Source organism: Pristiophorus japonicus, chromosome 15, assembly GCF_044704955.1.
Source record: "Pristiophorus japonicus isolate sPriJap1 chromosome 15, sPriJap1.hap1, whole genome shotgun sequence".
Classification (NCBI taxonomy): Eukaryota; Metazoa; Chordata; class Chondrichthyes; family Pristiophoridae; genus Pristiophorus; species Pristiophorus japonicus.
In genome coordinates this window covers 45345479-45365642 of record NC_091991.1, presented here as the reverse complement: position 1 = coordinate 45365642, position 20164 = coordinate 45345479, and the positions used below count along the sequence as shown (strand labels likewise).

The 20164-nt window shown below is 43.7% G+C and overlaps 1 protein-coding gene across 5 annotated transcripts in view; it reads right to left on the bottom strand.

Moving 5' to 3' along the window:
* immp2l (inner mitochondrial membrane peptidase subunit 2) overlaps positions 1–20164 on the bottom strand; it is a 735610-nt gene that overhangs the window by 446076 nt on the left and 269370 nt on the right. The window contains exon 4 of one of the 5 annotated variants that reach the window (XM_070900395.1): positions 8904–9226. The exons of the other annotated variants lie outside the window; for them this stretch is intronic. Coding sequence (XP_070756496.1) covers positions 9214–9226 — 13 coding nt within the window. The 3' untranslated portion in view covers positions 8904–9213. Of the gene's footprint in view, positions 1–8903; positions 9227–20164 lie in introns of those variants that run through there. 5 annotated transcript variants of the gene reach the window in all.

The window sequence follows — 20164 nt, the reverse complement described above, 5'->3', positions numbered from 1 at the left end:
CAGCCACCACATGGACTTGACAGAGCTCGGTCTTGGTGCAGTGGCAAGGATTAATCAAGATGACCAGAGACCAGCTCTGCTGCACGGACCTAGTGCGCACACATATCGCAGTGTGGGCTGGCCCGTGCTGCCCCTGGGACCAGCAACGGCAGTGTTGGCTGATGTCAGACCAGTGAATCACTGAAAAAGGAGCACCATCCAGTTTTAGGATGAGAATGGACACACCAATGTTACATTTGCCAGGTTTATATGGTAGATATTCCCTAAGGTTCACATTACTAATCTCTCCCCTTGTCCCTTACAATCAAGAATGTACCTTTTTCGGTCCTGCATAAATGGATCCAGTGAAAGGCATCATGTGTCAGCCAGTCTAACGTCAGTGGTGGGAAAACTACTAAAGACTATTAATTGGGACAAAATTAATTCTCACTAAGAGAATTAACTGCTCAGATAGCTGTTAACGGATATGATGTAATTGGGATTACAGAGACATGGCTCCAGGGTGACCAAGGCTGGGAACTCAACATCCAAGGGTATTCAATATTCAGGAAAGATAGACTGAAAGGGAAAGGAGGTGGGGTAGCGTTGCTGGTTAAAGAGGAGATAACGCAATAGTAAGGAAGGACATTAGTGTGGATGAGGTGGAATCTGTATGGGTAGAGCTGCGGAACACCAAAGGGCAGAAAACACAAGTGGGAGTTGTGTACAGACCACCAAACGGTCATAGTGAGGTTGGGGATGGCATCAAACAGGAAATTAGGGATGCGTGCAATAAAGGTACAGCAGTTATCATGGGTGACTTTAATCTACATATAGATTGGGCTAAACAAACTGGTAGCAATATGGTGGAGGAGGATTTGCTGGAGTGTATAAGGTATGGTTTTCTAGACCAATATGTCGAGGAACCAACTAGAGAGCTGGTCATTCTAGACTGGGTGTTGTGTATTGAGAGAGGATTAATTAGCAATCTTGTTGTGCGAGGCCCCTTGGGGAAGAGTGACCATAATATGGTAGAATTCTTCATCAAGATGGAGAGTGACACAGTTAATTCAGAGACTAGAGTCCTGAACTTAAAGAAAGGTAACTTCGACGGTATGAGATGTGAATTGGCGAGGATAGACTGACGAATTATATTTAAAGGGTTGACAGTGGATAGGCAATGGAAGACATTTAAAGATCACATGGATGAACTTCAACAATTGTACATCCCTGTCTGGCGTAAAAATAAAACGGGGAAGATGGCTCAACCATGGCTTACAAGGGAAATTAGGGATAGTGTTAAATCCAAGGAAGAGGCATATAAAGTGTCCAAAAAAAGCAGCAAATCTGAGGACTGGGAGAAATTTAGAATTCAGCAGAGGAGGACAAAGGGTTTAATTAGGAGGGAGAAAATAGAATATGACAGTAAGCTTTCAGGGAACATAAAAACTGACTGCAAAAGCTTCTACAGATATGTGAAGAGAAAAAGATTAGTGAAGACAAATTTGGGTCCCTTATAGTCAGAATCAGGTGAATTTATAATGGGGAACAAAGAAATAGCAGACCAATTGAACAAATACTTGGATTCTGTCTTCACTAAGGTAGACACAAATAACCTTCTGGAAATACTAGGGTTCGAGGATCTAGTAAGATGGAGGAACTAAAGGAAATCCTTATTAGTGAGCAAATTGTGTTAGGAAAATTGATGGAATTGAAGGCCGATAAATCCCCAGGGCCTGATAGTCTGCATCCCAGCTTAAGGAAGTGGCCCTAGAAATAGTGGATGCATAGGTGGTCATTTTCCAACATTCTATAGAGTCTGGATCAGTTCCTTTGGACTTGAGGGTAGCTAATGTAACCCCACTTTTTAAAAAAGGAGGGAGAGAGAAAACAGGGAATTATAGACCGGTCAGCCTGACATCAGTAGTGGGTAAAATGATAGAATCAATTATTAAGGATGTCATATCAACGCATTTGGAAAGCAGTGATAGGATTGATCCAAGTCAGCATGGATTTATGAAAGGGAAATGATGCTTGACAAATCTTCTAGAATTTTTTGAGGATGTAACTAGTAGAGTAGTGTATTTCAAAAGGCTTTTGACAAAGTCCCACACAAGAGATTGTTAAAGCACATGGTACTGGGGGTAATGTACTGACGTGGATAGAGAACTGGTTGGCAGACAGGAAGCAAAGAGTAGGGATAAATGGGTCCTTTTCAGAATGGCAGGCAGTGACTAGTGGGGTACCGCAAGATTCAGTGCTGGGATCCCAGCTATTTACAATATGCATTAATGATTTAGACAAAGGAATTGAACGTAATATCTCCAAGATTGCAGATGACACTAAGCTGGGTGAGTGTGAGGAGGATGCTAAGAGGCTGCAGGGTGACTTGGACAGGTTAGGTGAGTGGGCAAATACATGGCAGATGCAGTATAATGTGGATAAATGTGAGGTTATCCACTTTGGTGGTAAAAACAGGAAGGCAGATTATTATCTGAATGGTGACAGATTAGTAAAAGGGGAGTTGCAACGAAACCTGGGTGTCATGGTACATCAGTCATTGAAAGTTGGCATACAGGTACAGCAGGCGGTGAAGAAGGTAAATGGCATGTTGGCCTTCATGGCGAGAGGATTTGAGTATAGGAGCAGGGAGGTCTTACAACAGTTGTGCAGGGTCTTGGTGAGACCACACCTTGAATATTGTGTACAGTTTTGGTCTCCTAATCTGAGGAAGGATATTCTTCCTATTGAGGGAGTGCAGCGAAGGTTCACCAGACTGATTCCCGGGACGACAGGACTGACATATGAAGAAAGACTGGATCGACTTGGCTTATATTCAATGGAATTTAGAAGAATGAGAGGGGATCTCAGAAGCATATAAAATTCTGACGGGATTGGACAGTTTAGATGCAGGAAGAATGTTCCCGATGTTGGGAAAGTCCTGAACCAGGGGTCACAATCTAAGGGTAAGGGGTAAATCATTTAGGACCGAGATGAGGAGAAACTTCTTCACTCAGAGAGTTGTGAGCATGTGGAATTCTCTACCAGAGAAAGTTGTTGAGGCCAGTTCATTAGATGTATTCAAAAGAGAGTTAGATGTGGCCCTTACGGCTAAAGGGATCAAGGGGTATGGAGAGAAAGCAGGAATGGGTTACTGAAGTGCATGATCAGCCATGATCTTTTTGAATGGTGGTGCAGGCTCGAAGGGCCGAATGGCCTAATCCTGCACCTATTTTCTATGTTTCTATGTTTAATAAGGGACAGTCAGCATGGAGTTGTTAAAGGCAAATTATATCTGACTAACCTGATTGAATTCTTTAATGAAGTAACAGAGGATTGATGAAGTTAGTGCAGCAGATGTTGTAAATATGGATTTTCAAAAGTCATTTGATAAAGTGACTTATTCAGAAAATAGAAACACATGGGGCTAGATTTTCCATTTTTTGTGTATATCGCCCAAAAATGGGCGTTATTTGTGGCATGGGCGGTAAAAATGGATTTTCAGCTCGCCAGCTTCTCGCCTATTCTCAAAGCGGCGCGTCTCCATTTTTGAAATTGGGCATTACCGCGAGCGATATGAAATGGGCAATAGCATTAAATCTCGCTGACCTTCTGCTGTAACGTGTCGCCGTCCTTAGCAATGGCATGGCAATGCTCGATTCCCGCGATTCAGGAGGTCAAGGGTCATCATGACATGCACAGAAGAGGAAACAGAGAGAGCGGGAGCCGAGGGGGACTGAAAGCATGTGTGGCTGTGGTGTGTGCTTGTTTGGCTATTGTGTGAGGCACGAGGGAGATTCACCAGCAGCGAAAAGCCGACTAAGCACCAAAAACATAGTTGGCACCGAGTTTTTGTCCAACAAAGAAGATGTAACATGGAAGGGATGGTGGAGGCCCTGGAGCTGGTAGCCAGGAACATTGGTGGCAGAGGGCTCCCAGTGGTCCCAAAGCGCGGCACTGCACCCCAAAGTGCCGCACCCCCATTGCCAACCACACGATAGCCAGCAGCAACATCTTGCTTCTGGCTCGGAGCACGTTCCCACCTCAGGACCGTCCTCTCCCGTATCTGTCTAAGCAGCAGTTCGGCCGTCAACCCCCACCCCCCCAATGAAGCATAGATTGAGGAGCTCCTCGGCCAGGCGGCTTGAAGTCAGGAGGGTAAGGGTAAGGGGTAGAGGTGGGGGAGGGGGGAGAAGCGGGGGCGGGGGAGGGTTGGTTTTTACAGAAATACTTATGATTTCAGACAAATGTTCGGTTTAAATGTTTTTTATTTAACAAAACCTTGTTGCACATTGGCTCAGATAGCTGCACCGTTACACGCCGGTGATTCCTTATCAAAGGGTATAATGACACTTAACTTAAACTTTAACCTTCACCAAGGTGATGCGCACCATTGATGTATGACCTGCACACCCAGCAGTGTGCCAGCCTTGTAAATAACACCAACATTCTTACAGACAAAGTGATCATTGATGAGCACCCTGACGTAAGGCTCTTACAGCTATCATGCCACCATGGGCCTTTTCATGCGGTCTACAGGGGGGCGGGGGCATGGCTTCAGCGTCAGCCTGATTGTCTGGCCCGATATCAGCATCCGCCTCCTCGTCCTCTTCTTCCTCTCTCTGGTGAGGTGGACTTTCAGACTCATCAGGCAATTCTTGTCCCCTCCTGATAGCCAAGTTGTGCAGCATGGAGCACACCACCACGGATTAAGCTACCTGCTCAGGGTGATATTGGAGGTCGCCTCCTGAGTGGTCCAGGCATCTAAAGCGCTGCTTAAACACGCCAATGGTTTTCTCCACGATATTGCGAGTTGCTCTGTGGGTCTCGTTGAATCACCTCTCGGCTTCAGTGTGGGTGTCACGCAGGTGGGTCATCAGTCAGGTGGCGAGGCCATATCCTTTGTCACCAAGCATCCAGCATTGACCTTCTGATTATTAAACAAGTCAGATACAGTGCTCTCACGCAGGATGCTGCCCGGAAATTGAGCATTCACTGCCAGTATAATTTGCTGGTGGTCGATAACGAGTTGGACATTCAGGGAGTGGAATCCCTTGCAGTTCCTGAAAACCTCTGCATCCTGAAAAGTTGCCGCATCGTGATGTGCGTACAGTGTATTGCTCTCTGCACCTAAGGGAAGTTTACAATTCTGGATAATCCTAGAGCCCTCTCACTCTGTGCCTCCCTGGTCATAGGGAAGCTGATCAAGTCCCTCCTGCGTGCGTACAGGGCTTCAGTGACCTGTCTAATGCAGCAATGTGTGGCATGCTGAGAAAGTCTGCAAATGTTGCCAGCTCTGGCCTGAAAAGAACCCGACGCGTAGAATGACAGTACCACGGTGACTTTGACCTCGACGGACAGTGCAGTACTGATGGTGCTGGCAGGCTGCAGATCTCCCCTTATGAGCTGGCATATCTCAGTGATAATCTCTTTGTGGAAGTGCAGTCTCCGAAGGCAGGTGGTGTCGGGCAAGTCGAGGTGAGACTGCTTCTCCCTGCTCTTGCGGGGGGTGTAACATCTGGTCCTCCTCATCAGTCTGGCACGTCTTACATTGGGCACATAATGCTGTTATCTCGAGTCTGCTGCATGTAATTGGTCAAGAGAGGGTGAGAAAGGACAGGCCTCATTGCAGTAGCTCTCTGTTTTCCACCGATTGGTCACAAACAATAAATGTCCCGACGAAGACACCTATTCAATTCCAATCGGTCACAGTATGGTCAAGATGTTTGTACAGATCTTCACATCAACTCCGAACTCTGCCGAAGTTGAAGCACAGCAGCCTTTTAAAGGATGCGACATGTGATGTAGGACCATGGCATCCATAACACTGTGATTAGTTTCGGTTAGTTCCACTTTTTCTGGGCGGTTTTTGGGGAGAGCGATATTGTGGGTGATATGGATGCGAGGTGGTGAAAGTGATGCTGGGCGATCTCATGGCCGCTAGTTTTGGTAAATATGCTCTTTACTTCAAAAAAAAAGTGGGCGGGCGGTATTATTGAATCAGTACAGAAATTAATGCTGGGTGATATTATTGGCGTTGATTTCGCCCCTTCTGATGATTCCCCCCAAAATAAGTGGACGGGCGTTATTATTTTTTCCCAGCGTTAAGCACATGGGGAAGTTAACGCTCGGTGATAAGTTTCTGAAAAATGGCCGTCAGTTTCCATTTTGTGGCTAAATGGGCGATATATGGGCATTATACGTCATTTCAGCGGTAAAATGGGCGTTAAGCATGCAAAAAACGTGGAAAATCTAGACCATAGTGTTAAATAGACTGTTGTAACTTGGGTACGTAATTGGCTAAGGGATAGAAGGCAAAGAGTGGCGGTGAACGGATGTTTTTCTGAATGGAGGGAAGTATGCAGTGGGGTTCCCCAGGGGTTGGTCTGCAGAGCAGTAGTGATAGCCGCCCTCCTATATGCTTCAGAGACATGAACTATGTACAGCAGGCGCCTCAAAGCACTGGAGAAGTACCACAAACGCTGCCTCCACAAGATCCTGCAAATCCATTGGCAGGATAGGCACACCAATGTCCGTGTTCTCGCTCAGACCAACATCCGCAGCATCGAAGCATTGACCTCGCTCGATCAGCTCCAATGGATGGGCCACATCATCCACATGCCCAATACTAGACTCCCAAAGCAAGCGCTCTACTCAGAGTTCTGACACGGCAAGCGAGTCCCAGGTAAGAAGAGGAAATGCTTCAAGGACACCCTTGAAAAAGCGCAACATCCCCACCAATACCTGGGAATTGCTGGCCAAGACCGCTCAAAGTGGAGAAGCATCCGGGAAGGCGCCGAACACCTCGAGTCTCTTCACCGAGAGCACACGGAAGCCAAGCGCAAACAGCAGAAGGAATGCACAACAACCCAAGCACCCCACCCACCCGTCCCTTCAACCACCTTTTGCCCCACCTGTGACAGAGAAGGTAGATCCCACATTGGACTCATCAGTCACCTAAGAACTCATATTAGTGTGGATGCAAGTTATCCTCGACTCCGAGGGACTGCCTAAGAAGAAGGTGGTATTCGGACTATTGCTTTTCTTGTTAAATATAAATTACCTGGGCTTGGGTATCGGAGTACAATTTCAAAGTTTGAAGATGATACAAAACTTGGCAACATAGTAAATAGTGAGAAGGATAGTAGCAGATATCAGGAGGACATAACCTGATAAAATGGGCAGACGCATGGCAGATGCAAGTTAATGCGGATAAGTGTGAGGTGATGCACTTTGGGAGGAACAACATGAAGAGGCCATATAATCTAAATACTACTATTTGGAGAGATCAGGGGTGCATATTCATAATTCTTTGAAGGTGGCAGGGAAACTTGATAAGACAAGTTAAAAAAGTATATGGAAAAATTGACTTTGTAAATAGGGGTATTTGAATACAAAGATAAGGAAGTCATGCTAAACCTTTACAAATCACTGGTTAGACCTCGGCTGGAGTACAGTGTACAATTCTTGGCACCACATTTTAGCAAGGATGTCAAGGCCTTGGAGTGGGTAGAGGAGATTTAACATGATGATACCAGGGATGAGGGACTTCAGTTATGTGGAGAGATTGGAGAAGCTGGGATTGTTCTCCAATAGAGCAGACAAGGTTAAGGGAAGACCTAATCGAGATATTCAATATAATGAGGGATTTTGATGGGGAGAAAGTGTTTTCTTTGGTAAGTGGGTCGGTAACCAGAGGTCATTGATTTAAAATGATTTGCAAAACAACTAGAGGGGAAGAGAGTTTTTTTTCACGTGGAGGGTCGTTAACATCTGGAACCCACTACCTGAAAGGGTGATGTAAGCAAATTCCATAGGAACTTTCAAACGGCAATTGGACATGTACTTGAAGAGTACTAATTTGCAGGGTTATGGGGAAAAGCTGGAGTGTGGGCCTAAATTGGACAGTTCTTTCAAAGAGCTGGCACAGGTGATGGGCTGAATGGCTTCCTTCCGTGCTGAAAGATTCTATAATTTTAGTGATCCATTAACTGCTTACTGCCCCCATATTCACCAGTCCACCACAATTACTTTTTCTCCAAATCCCTGTAAATACTGACCAAATTGGACCTACCCCAAACTACTTTGCTCCCTCAAACCTCACTTTCATACTCCCAGTGATCACTGCCCCTCCAAATTCTCACTACTTCCCTCCCTCAACTATTCACTATCCCTCACAACTACTCACTACCCCAGCCGACTCAATTCCTCTGGCGTCCTGACAAGCTCAACATCCCTCAAACAACTAGCCACTCACCTACCGTGAATATTGCCAAAGATCTACTCCCTCATAAAACACTTGGGGATGAATTTCCGCAGGGGATCTCACGAGTCACAGAAACTCAGGAAAAACAGAGTAAACTGGCTTTATGCCATTTCACAGGTTTATGACTCTTCTGCTGACGTTATGGCAGATAATCAGAAGATTATCACGATGGAAAACCATCTCTATGTTTTCCACTTTCGCTGGAATAATCACAGGAGATGAACTGTTATTAAAATGGTACATCCAGGGAGCAGTATCATTACGCTTCCTGTGTCACACTTTAGCTGTAAATTGGCCTCACAGTTTCTTACATACGAATTTCTTACTGTCGTTGCAAATTTCCTATATCCAGTTGATTGGCTGATATACAAATGTATTAATGTGGAACACTTCTAATTGCTTCTACCTGATTATCTGATGGGCAAATGCAATAATTGCGATTTGAATTACTAATTGCAATTCAGTCAAATACATGCTGATTATAGAACAAGATGTTTTTTGTTTATAATGCAATACAATGCTATTCACTGCATTTGATCTACAAATATACTGATTATTGCCACTGTGAATGTGATCTGTATATTTTGTACTCATTGGCCGCAGGAATATGGATAGCAACAGTGAAGAAGTTAAGCCAGGTTAATGCTATTGTGGTTTAATGATTTATTCCTTTGTGTATGCTTACTTTATGCGGAACAAGCATTCAAGCATACAAAACCCTAGATGCTTGTTCCACACAAGATAAGCACGTATTCTTTGCACACAAGCAGAGCACAGCAATAAAAAAACGTTGATTTTATTGTGTGGATGTTCAGCCTTATACAATCACAGCTCTGTCCTTCCCACTGTTGGTTTCAGACTCCAATTATCTCCTGATGGTGTACACTGAATTCTGTGAATCTCCATGGATCTGAATAAATGTTCACCACTTTCCATGTTCAATTTATTTGGGAAGTCTTGGGTTGACATTACCACAAGGTGCTACAGGAGAGAGAGAGATAAATAGATAAATGTATATAACATAAAATAGACACACACTATTATAGGGCACAGAAATTCAGCAAATGGAAGGACTTCTATTTACAGACAGTGAGGATAAATAATTTTCCTTGCATATGGTTATTTTTGGATTGAGGAATCCTTTGTGTTTGGTAGTGTGAATCCCCTGTTGTTGTAAATCACTCTTTCAGAATGACACTGGGGCTTGGAGAGATATGAGGACAAGTTGCATAAACTTCGCTTCTATTCCCTTGAGTTTAGAAGATTGACCCGCGATCAGATAGAGGTTGTTTAAATTGTTAAATGAATTTGATAGGGTCGATACAGAGAAACTATATTCTCTGGTAGGAAAATCAAGAACAAGGAGGCATCATCTTAGAATTTGAGCTTAGCCATTCAGAAGGGAAATCAGGAAGCACGTTTTCACACCCATCCATCATCTTAAACATTAACTTCCTCCACCACCGGCGCACCGTGGCTGCAGCGTGTTCCACTTACAAGCTGCACTGCAGCAACTCGCCAAGACTTTTTTGGCAGCACCTCCCAAGCCCGCGACCTCTACCAGCTAGAAGGACAAGGGCAGCAGGCACATGGGAGCACCGTTACCTGCAAGTTCCGCTCCAAGTTCTGCACCATCCTGACTTGGAAATATATCGCCGTTCCCTCATTGTCGCTGGGTCAAAGTCCTGGTACTTCCTCCTGAACAGCACTATGGGAGTATATTCACCACACGGACTGCAGTGGTTCAAGAAGATGGCTCACCACCTTCGCAAGGCCTCTTAGAGATGAGCAATAAATGCTGGTCTTGCCAGTGATGCTCACATCCCAGGAACGAATTTTAAAAAAACACGAAGGCTGATAGAAATTTGGAACTCTCTCCATCAGAAGACTGTGGATACTGGGTCAATTGAAGCATTCAAGACTACAATTGATAGATTTTTGTTAGTTAAGGATAAGGAGCAAATGTGGGTAAATGGCATTGAGGTGCAGATAACCATGATCGCATTGAATGGCAGAGCAAGCCCGATAGGCTGAACGGTCTACTCCTGTTCCTATGCACCTAAAATAATAAGCAGCAAATGGTGTATTCACCATGTACACTCGCATACCTTTCACTCGATTAGTAAATTAAATATTGAGATCTAATATATGCAGGCCTAGTAAGCAATAACTGCATAACAAATTTATGACCATTACTCATAAATATAAAACTCCAGTATGATTAAAAGTATTCATATTCATAAAGGCATTCTAAACTTTAATCTCCAAGAGCTACTATATCAAAAGTAGTCATCACCATGCTATTTTCAACAAAACTGAATCTTACAATGAATCAAAACCATGAGATCAAAGTAGTTTGAATCAAGTCTTCAACCTAAAACCCCATGACGTACAGAATGTAACTGGAAGGTAAATGAAGGCCCTGAATAATTTCCATAACTTGCTTTAAGGCAATTATATAAGTTGAATGTGAGGAGTAATATATAAATAATCTATAGAAATAATATAAATTCTCAATGATTAACAATATAATGCCATATTCATCAAACCCACAGGCCACATTTTCCCAGTACTGGGTCGCACTCCTCTTAACAAAAGAAACATATCCTATGAGATCACAGCCATGATTATTGAATTTTCAATAACATAATGCACGACCTAGAAACATTTAAACATCTAATTAAAGTCACAGTCCCAGGAGTCATCATTCCCACTTTTACTGTAACATTTCTATATATATATATATATCAGATACATTGCGAGTCCACTAATAGAACGAGACGAATCACTCGGCTGCAAACTAGGCATCAAATCGGGACATGAGAAGAGCACACCCAGCTCAGTCTACCCTGCAAAGGCCTCCTCACTAACCTGATGAAAAAGTCAGGGCAGGTGTCCCACAAACTAGTCAAACAATAGCCTGACATAGTCATACTCAAAGAATCGTATCTGTCAGCAAACATCCACAACTTCTCCCTCACTGGGCATGTCCTGTTTAACAGCAAGACCATCCCACCAGTGATAGACAGACAAGCGAGAGTGGTCCGGGTGTCTTCAAAATTGAATCATTAAAGTCTCATGGCACAAGGTCAAAAAAACCTCCTGTTGCTTACCACCTATCACCCTCTCAGCAGATGAATCAGTACTCGTTAATATTAAACATCATTTGGAGGAAGCACTGAGGGTAGCAAGGTCACACCAATGTATTCTGGGTGGAGGACTATAATATCCATCACCAAGAGTAGCTTGACATAGCTGGCCGAATCCTAAAGGCCAGTTGCTAGACTGAGCTTGTGGTAGGTGGTGAAGTAACACATGAGAGAATAACCTACTTAGCCTCATCCTCACCAATCTACTTGCTGTGGATGCGGCAGTTCATGATGGCATTTGTCGGAGTGACTACTGCACAGTCTTTGGGGAGATCAAGCCCCATCTTGTCATGTGGTACTGACACCATGCTAACTGGGATCTATTAAAAACAGATCGACTAACTCAAAACTAAGCATCCATGAGATACTGTCGGCCATTAGCAGCAGCAGAATTGTATACCACTACAATCTGTAGCCTCATGTGTAAGCATATCACTTACTCCTCCATTACAATCAAGCCAGATGACCAATCCTGGTTCAATGAGGAGTGTAGAAGAGCGTGCCGAGAGCAGCACCAAGCGTACCTGAAAATGAGGTGCCAACCTAGTGAAGCTACAAAACAGGACCACATGTATGCTATAGACAAAGCTAAGCAATCCCACAACCAACAGATCAAGTCAAATCCCACAGCCAATGAATCAGGTCAAATCCCTGTCACATTCAGCTGCAAATGGCGGTGGACAATGAAGCAACTAACGGGAGGAGGAGGATCCGTGCATCCCCATCTTGAAACTTGTGAAAACAAAAGACAAGGCTGAAGCATTTACAACCATTTTCAGTCAGAAATGTTGAGTGGATAATCCTCCTCGGCCTCCTCCTGAGGACCCCACTATTACAGATGCCAGTCTTTAGCCAATTCTGTTCACTCTACGGGTAATCAAGAAGCAGCTGACTGCAATGAACACAGCAAACACTAAAGGCCCCAACAAAATCCCAGCTGAAGATCTGTGCTGCAGCGCCCGAAGACAAGCTGTTCCAGTACACCTACAACACTGGCATCCACCCAACAATATGGAAAATTGCCCAGGTATTTCCTATCCACAAAAAGGAGGACAAATCCATTCTGGTCAATTGCCATCTTATCAATCTACACCCAATCATCAGCAAATTTATGGGAGAAGTTGTAGACAAGGCCATTCAGTGGCACTAACTCACCAATAACCTGCCCACACTGTGAAAAGTGGCATACAAAGGCCTTTGTACTATCTACTGGATACACTGCAACAACTCGTCAAGGCTTCTTTGGCAGTACCTCCCAAATCCAGAACCTCCACCACCTAGAATGATAACATTAGCAGGTGCATAGAAACACCATCACCTCCACGCTCCTCCTCCAAATGACACACCATCCTGACTTGGACATATAGCACCATTCCTTTATCATTGCTCAGTCAAAATCCTGGAACTTCCGATCAAATAGCATTGTTGGAGCACCTTCACCACATACAGCAGTTCAAGAAAAAGACCCAATATCACCACCTCAAGGCAATGAGAGATGGAAATGAATGCTGTCCTTGTCAGTGACACCCACAGCCCAAGAATAAATACTTCTTCAAATCTGTACTACCACTTTATTTATATTTTTTAATATTTCATATGTAATTTTACTGCAAACATATAAAAATCCTTTTCTACTATATATTGTTAGATTTTTAACAGTGTAAAAATGTGTTGCTCATTTGATACTTTTCTTTTACCCATTTATAAATGAAGCCTTAAAATGTCCAACCACACAATGGCCCCAAGTTTCCACATGATTTGCGCCTGATTTTTAGGAGCAACTGGTGGAGAACGGACTATCTTAGAAATTGCAATTCTCCACATTTTTTTTTCTGCAGTTCTAGTCAGTTAGAACAGTTTCACTTTGGAACAGAATTATTTCTTCAAAAAGGGGCGTGTCCGGCCACTGACGCCTGATTTCAAAGTTTCCACAGTGAAAACGTACTCCAAACTAACTTAGAATGGAGCAAGTGAAGATTTTTGTAGAACTGAAAAAACCTTGTCTACCCATTAAAAAATCAGGCGCAGGTTATAAATTAGGTCTCCAGAACGAGGTGGGGGGAAGGGAAGTCATTAAATTCTACAAATATTATACAAATAAATCCAACCCGAATAAACATTTATAAGCAAAGAAAAGATTAAATAAACCATCTTCCTACCTGTGTGAAAGTGCTTCAGCCAGGGAGAATGCTGCAGGAAGCCTCACAAGTTGAGGCAGCCGTTCGTTCCCGACGGCGGGGGGGAGGAGGCAGCCGTTCCCGACGGCGGGGAGGGAGGGAGGGAGTGCGGGCCCGACCGACCGACCGCAGCGGGGGGGGGCAGCCGTTCCTGACGGCGGGCGGGGGGGGGGAGGGAGGGAGGGAGTGCGGGCCCGACCGACCGACCGCAGCGGGGGGGGGCAGCCGTTCCTGACGGCGGGCGGGGGGGGGGAGGGAGGGAGGGAGTGCGGGCCCGACCGACCGACCGCAGCGGGGGGGGGCAGCCGTTCCCGACGGCGGGCGGGGGGGGGGGGGAGGGAGGGAGTGCGGGCCCGACCGATCGACCGCAGTGAGGGGGGAGGAAGCCGTTCCAGACGGCGGGCGGGGGGGAGGGAGGGAGGGAGGGAGGGAGTACGGGTCCGACCGACCGACCGCAGCGGGGGGGGGCAGCCGTTCCTGACGGCGGGCGGGGCGGGAATGGCTGCTCAACTTGTGAGGCTTCCTGCAGCCTTCTCACTGCTGCAAGAAGCCTCAGTGCTGATGTGCTGATGGCAATGTGCTTTTATTAAAAAATGTTCAAAAATTAAACAGCTACAAAGAACTACAAAATTGGCCGAGTGCCAATGTTTCCTTCACACTGCGCGTGCGCGAATGCTCCAATGCGCACGCGCAGGGTTGCCGGCAGGAAAAAAACTAATTTAAATGGTACCCGCCCCCTCCCACTTACAAAATCGGCGCGAATGGTAGGCTCCACCCCCTGGGCACCGCGCCAAACTGCCATGGAACTGCAGGGCGCTCCAGAATCGCGTGTTTTTTTTACGGCGCCGTTTTCGGGGCGAAAAACGGGCGCCCAGCTCGGAGGGGCGCCCGTTTTGTAGCGTGTGGAAACTTGAGGCCAAAGATTCCCACGATGATTGACTGTAAACAAAAGAAACTTGAGGAAGGTTTGTTTTAAAGATATTCTATCTGAAAAAGAATCGGTTCCTCAAACTTTCTTGGGAAATGGGATGAGCCACTGTATTTGGTTGAAATTGATGGACCACTTACAACATTATGGGAATACACACAACTGAAATGTGTGACAAAGAAAATTCAGCCAATCATAACACCTGCAATAATGTTCCACATTAACATTTCTCAAGCAGCTACTGAGCCAGCCAACCAATATATATGTGGAAAAGTTCATTCATCCATTTGGACTGCTCATCTGTCCTCAAGAATGTTTCAAGGGCAAGCGAGAATCCTTTTGTTGTGTTGTGCAAGTCCTTGTGGATTGAGTAATGGAACATCACAATGCTCTTTTTGGCCTCTGAATATACATCGGAGACGCTGAGTGAATGGCAAAGAGGACATGGATGGAAGAAAGTATAAAGTTCTTCAACTTAAAGAAGAACACAATAGTAAGGCATGTACTAGTTATTTACAAAGGGATACTTTAGTTCTTACAGTTGCAATCTTTTATTATTTTGTCCATTTAAATAATTAGATCAGAGGTCTTCTCGTGCAAGTATATAATTGCATTATTTATAGATTATTTTCTTCTTCATTGCTTGTTTCATAAATTTGCTTCATATTTTAAACTTAAAACCAGGTCCGTTGTGATGTTTTACTGCTCTCAACAACTCAAATGAGATCCGAAGAAGAATTAGGATAAATTTCAATTGTAAAAATAATTATCTTACATGGTTTTCTGGCCATGTTCCAGGCAAATTGCCTGTAGCTTTTTTACTCTTGGGCTAAAAGGAAACCTGTTTTACCTTAAATTTTAGGAATTGCTTTTTCAAACACAGCGAAGGAACAGATTGCTGTTTGCTTTGTGAAGTTGAAAGAACTCAGTTCAGATCAGAGAATTTTGCATGTCAAGTTAAACCTAGATTTTAAGGCAAGGATAGACACACTCAAAGATATGGGTGTTGGGCTTTATCCACAAGAGTGGTCAAAGATGCAAACACTGAAATAATTCATACAGAAGGAAACAAACCAACGACCCGGATTTTGCTGAGTGCGGCAAAGGACCGGTTTCACCGTTCACCTCGCATACAGTTGTCTTCAGACTTTTAGCGGGTTTGTCAGCGGAGATTTCCACTCTTGCGGCGTCTGATTGAATTCGGCACCTTCTACAGAGGATCTGTGGCATCTGGGAGACAAGCAGCAGGGAGGTTGTTCAATCAATCAGATTGAAGAATCTTCACTGAAACATGCAAACAGCAAAGCAGGAAGTAATAAACAGGATACAAAATTCCATTTAAATCATTGCTCAGGAAGCAAAATAAAGATTGGGGCATAAATATGGGATTAAGGGTGAAAAATTAAATAGAACAGAAAAACCTTTAAAAAAAATTTATTTTAATTTTTGTAAAAATCTACAACATTAATTTTCTTCTGTGGGAATGAGACTCCTAAAAGGTTTAGGGCCAGAGAGATTATTCAGCAGCATATATCACTTATTACACTCTGTCTTTAAGAGCGTGAATAGTAGGCAATTAGCCCACGTTCACAGCATAACATTGATTTCAGTGCAGATTCCATCGGCGAAGACTGTAACAGCACAGCCTGTGAAGGAGCAGGGTATCACTGACAGCAACTTCCGGATTTCCACATTTAACTGCGCATGTGCAGGTGCCAGAAGTTGCTGTCAGTTTTACCGAGTAATAACAGCGAGCACTGACAGCATCACCGCTTTAGTACAGCAAAATCCAGGCCAAAGTGTCTGAGAGAAACAGAACATTGTGGAGAGATGGAAATTGATCACTGCAGAGGAGGATTCAACACATGACTACTTCTGGAGCGCAGTTTGTATGCCATTCTACAAGTACCACAGACTTAAACAGAAAACCTGCGACATGATATTTTTATACAGCTATACAAATTGCAAAGATTACCTGCAGTGTAGTACTCAAAACAGAATGCTGAACTGAGACATTGTTAATTTGAACCTAGTTAAGGCTGTACTACTGTAGTGCTGAAATGAGTTTGTCTTTATATAAAACACAGCTGTGTTTGAACAAATGATTGTGACATGTGATTATCACATTGATAATTATGTTGGCCCTGCATTTGCAGTTGGAGGCTTCCTAGGGGGAAATGCCTCTGACCTGCAAATAAAATGCCCACGTACCTGGTGGTCCGGGAGGTATAGAGGCTCACGGTCCTGGGCCTCTCCGAGTACCCGTGGATAGAGGCCCACGTAATTCGAGGGGGCACGTGATTTGCAAGCGACCTGGGATCACGTAGGCTGGCCCAACAAATGAAAGAAGGGGATCCCTATTCATGCTTATGGGGATTCCGTATGTACGGAACCCTCATAAGTATGAATGGGAACACCCAAAAAAAATACATCTAGACGTCAAATAAATTTTTTAAAAATCACATTTAAAAATAATTAAAATGGCATTTAATTAAATAGTTAAAACAAAAAATAAATGTACGTGTTTTAAAGAGGCTAAAAATAAACTTACCTTATTTCCCAAGTTTTTAAATGTATAAATTATTGATGAAATGTTATTTTTCTGTTTGTTACAACTTTTACCAGGTGTAAGAATTTCATGGGCAAATAGCTCAACACTCCGCTCACAAATGCCCTTTTCCTGGGGATGTGGTGGATCTGTCAAGAGAATTCCTGGCAGATTGCAAGTTCCAGGTTTTCGCGCATGCGCAGCACATGCCTAACCCCAGAACTTGTGCGGGCCCGTACTCACCCGTAGGGGCCGCAAATTACGGCCCGTAGTCTTTTGCATGTGCAGTGTACTGAATAAATAATGTTAAAGATACATCTCTGTCAGCTTTACATTTTAGATCTCTATGATGAGCCAAGAGTTAACAAAAATTAAAATACCTGGAAACACTCAGCAGGTAAGGCAACATGTGTGGAGAGAGGAAGGTAGGGTTAATGCTTCAGGGTGATGACCTTTCGCTATGTGTGTCCATGCAATAATAGGAGGGTGAGTGACAATGTCTTCACACATCTCGGGTAAGATCAAACAAATTATGCCTCTGAGGATTTCTTGGTAGCTTGGTTTGTCACTTCTTAAACATTCATGTGTGTCAAGAAATCACCATTGACCAGAAACTTAATCGGAACAACCACATAAATACTGCAGCTACAAGGGGTCAGCAGCTGTGTATTCTGCAGCAAGTGACTTAAGTCCTGACTCCCCAAAGCCTTTCCACCATCGACAAGGCACAAGTCAGGAGTGTGATAACATAGTCTCCAATTGCTCCAACAACACTCAAGAAGCTCGACACCATCCAGAACAAAGCAGCCTGCTTGAATGGCATCCCATCCACCACCAGCATGCCATGGCTGCAGTTTGCCCCATCTACAAGATGCACTGCAGAAACTTCCCAATGCTTCTTTGACAGCCCGCGACCTCTTATCACCTGGAAGGACGGGGCAGCAGTGGCATGGGAACACACCACCACCTCCAAGTTGTGCTCCAAGTCACACACCATCCTGACTGGGACATATATCGCCGTTCCTTCATCATCATTGAATCAAAATCCTGGAACTCCCTCCCTAACAGCACTGTGGGAGTACCTTCACCACATGGACTGCAGCGGTTCAAGGCGGCGGCTCATCACCACCTTCAGGGGAATTTGGGATAGGCAATAAATGCTGGTCTTGCCTGTGACGCCCACATCCCATGAATGAATAAAAAAATAAAGTCTGTTCTTCTTGCATGTAATAGCATGCATTTCACTGCAAAAAGTAACCATGTAAAGCAAACAGCAGTCAAGTGATAGTAAATATGGTTTTTACAAATTGATAGTTTGAAGCATTATAGAAACATAGAAAATAGGTGCAGGAGTAGGCCATTCGGCTCTTCGAGCCTACCGCCATTCAATGAGTTCATGGCTGAACATGCAACTTCAGTACCCCATTCCTGCTTTCTCGCCATACCCCTTGATGCCCTTAGTAGTAAGGACGACATCTAACTCCTTTTTGAATATATTTAGTGAATTGGCCTCAACAACTTTCTGTGGTAGAGAATTCCACAGGTTCACCACTCTCTGGGTGAAGAAGTATCTCCTCATCTCGGTTCTAAATGGCTTACCCCTTATCCTTAGACTGTGACCCCTGGTTCTGGACTTCCCCAACATTGGGAACATTCTTCCTGCATCTAACCTGTCTAAACCCGTCAGAATTTTAAAAGTTTCTATGAGATCCCCTCTCATTCTTCTGAACTCCAGTGAATACAAGCCCAGTTGATCCAGTCTTTGGAGTTAGCAACAGCTCAGAATGGCTGATGAGACACTAAACCTGTCTAATGCTGGAAGATGCACCAAATAAAATGTCAGCAATCAAAATGTACTAGGACGGGGAGAAACAAGCTTCCCAAGAAATAGATTTTGCACCTTTTAGCATCTCTGTACTCTTCAATAATGCTGGTTGTTTGCTTTTAAATGAGAATAGAACACTTAACAAAAGCAAAATACTGCGGATACTGGATATCTGAAATAAAAACAGAAAATACTGGAAATACTCAGCAGGTACGACAGCATCTGTGGATTGAGAAACAGGGTTAACGTTTCAGGTTGATGACCTTTCATCAGAACGCTTATCAATTTGGTACTAGCATGACCAACATTTCACATTACCTTCTTTTCCCCTCGTTATGCTCCGTGGCCAGTCTCTAAACAGATCTCGACTGTTCCGAGGCTTCTGCCTACGCCTTTGGTGATACTTTGAAATTGTGTCATTTGTTAAGCTGATACCAAGTCTGAAAAGCAGTAATATACTTTTACAGTTGACTGTGCAACTGTGGGTTGCTACACGATTCCTCATTAATGAGCTTACCAAAATCTTAAGAAGCAGAAATCAGCATTTTAGTGACCTTTCATTTATATTTAAAGCTGTAGTGTTGGTCAGAACATTACTGAGCATGGCTTTCTACCTCCATTTCACCCAATTAATTAAAATTAACAAATTAAGGCCCCAGCATTGCTATTAAACTTTAAGTGCAGTCTTAATATTTATATAAACAAGATTTAAATCATGCCTGCAGAATTCTTCCTGAAACATTCATTGATTCTGTTATGGAGTTCTGCATTAAGAATACAGCATTAAGATATTGGATGCAGTACAGATTTTCATATTGCCCATAGTGTCAGCAAAGTTACTGAGATGCACCCAACTCTGAAGAATTAATTCTCCAAAGAAAAATACAAGATTTCAAAGGAAGAGTGGGTTGAAAAGAACTCTCTTGCATTTTTTGGCAAACTGACAGTATAGGATTGGACAATTGGAGTACATTAAAAAAGCTAAAATTGCAAATGAGAAAAAAAACAAGAAGTTCAGAGCATTTTTGCAGAGTGAATAATTCCATGGTTGATGCTCATTAATCCTTGCACTTCAATGTAAATAATGGATTTATGTAAGCCAACTAATTGGTCAAGATTCTTGCCAAGATTTAAGGAGGCATGTTTGTTGTCTCAATTTTAAACATTAATATGCAATTACAGAAACTGGTTTGTTGTCAATATTAAATACTTTGCTTGTTCCTGATTTTGTCAAGAATTGGATAAGCTTATAAAGTGTTGACAGAATAAACAGAACCTGAAGTAATCGATCA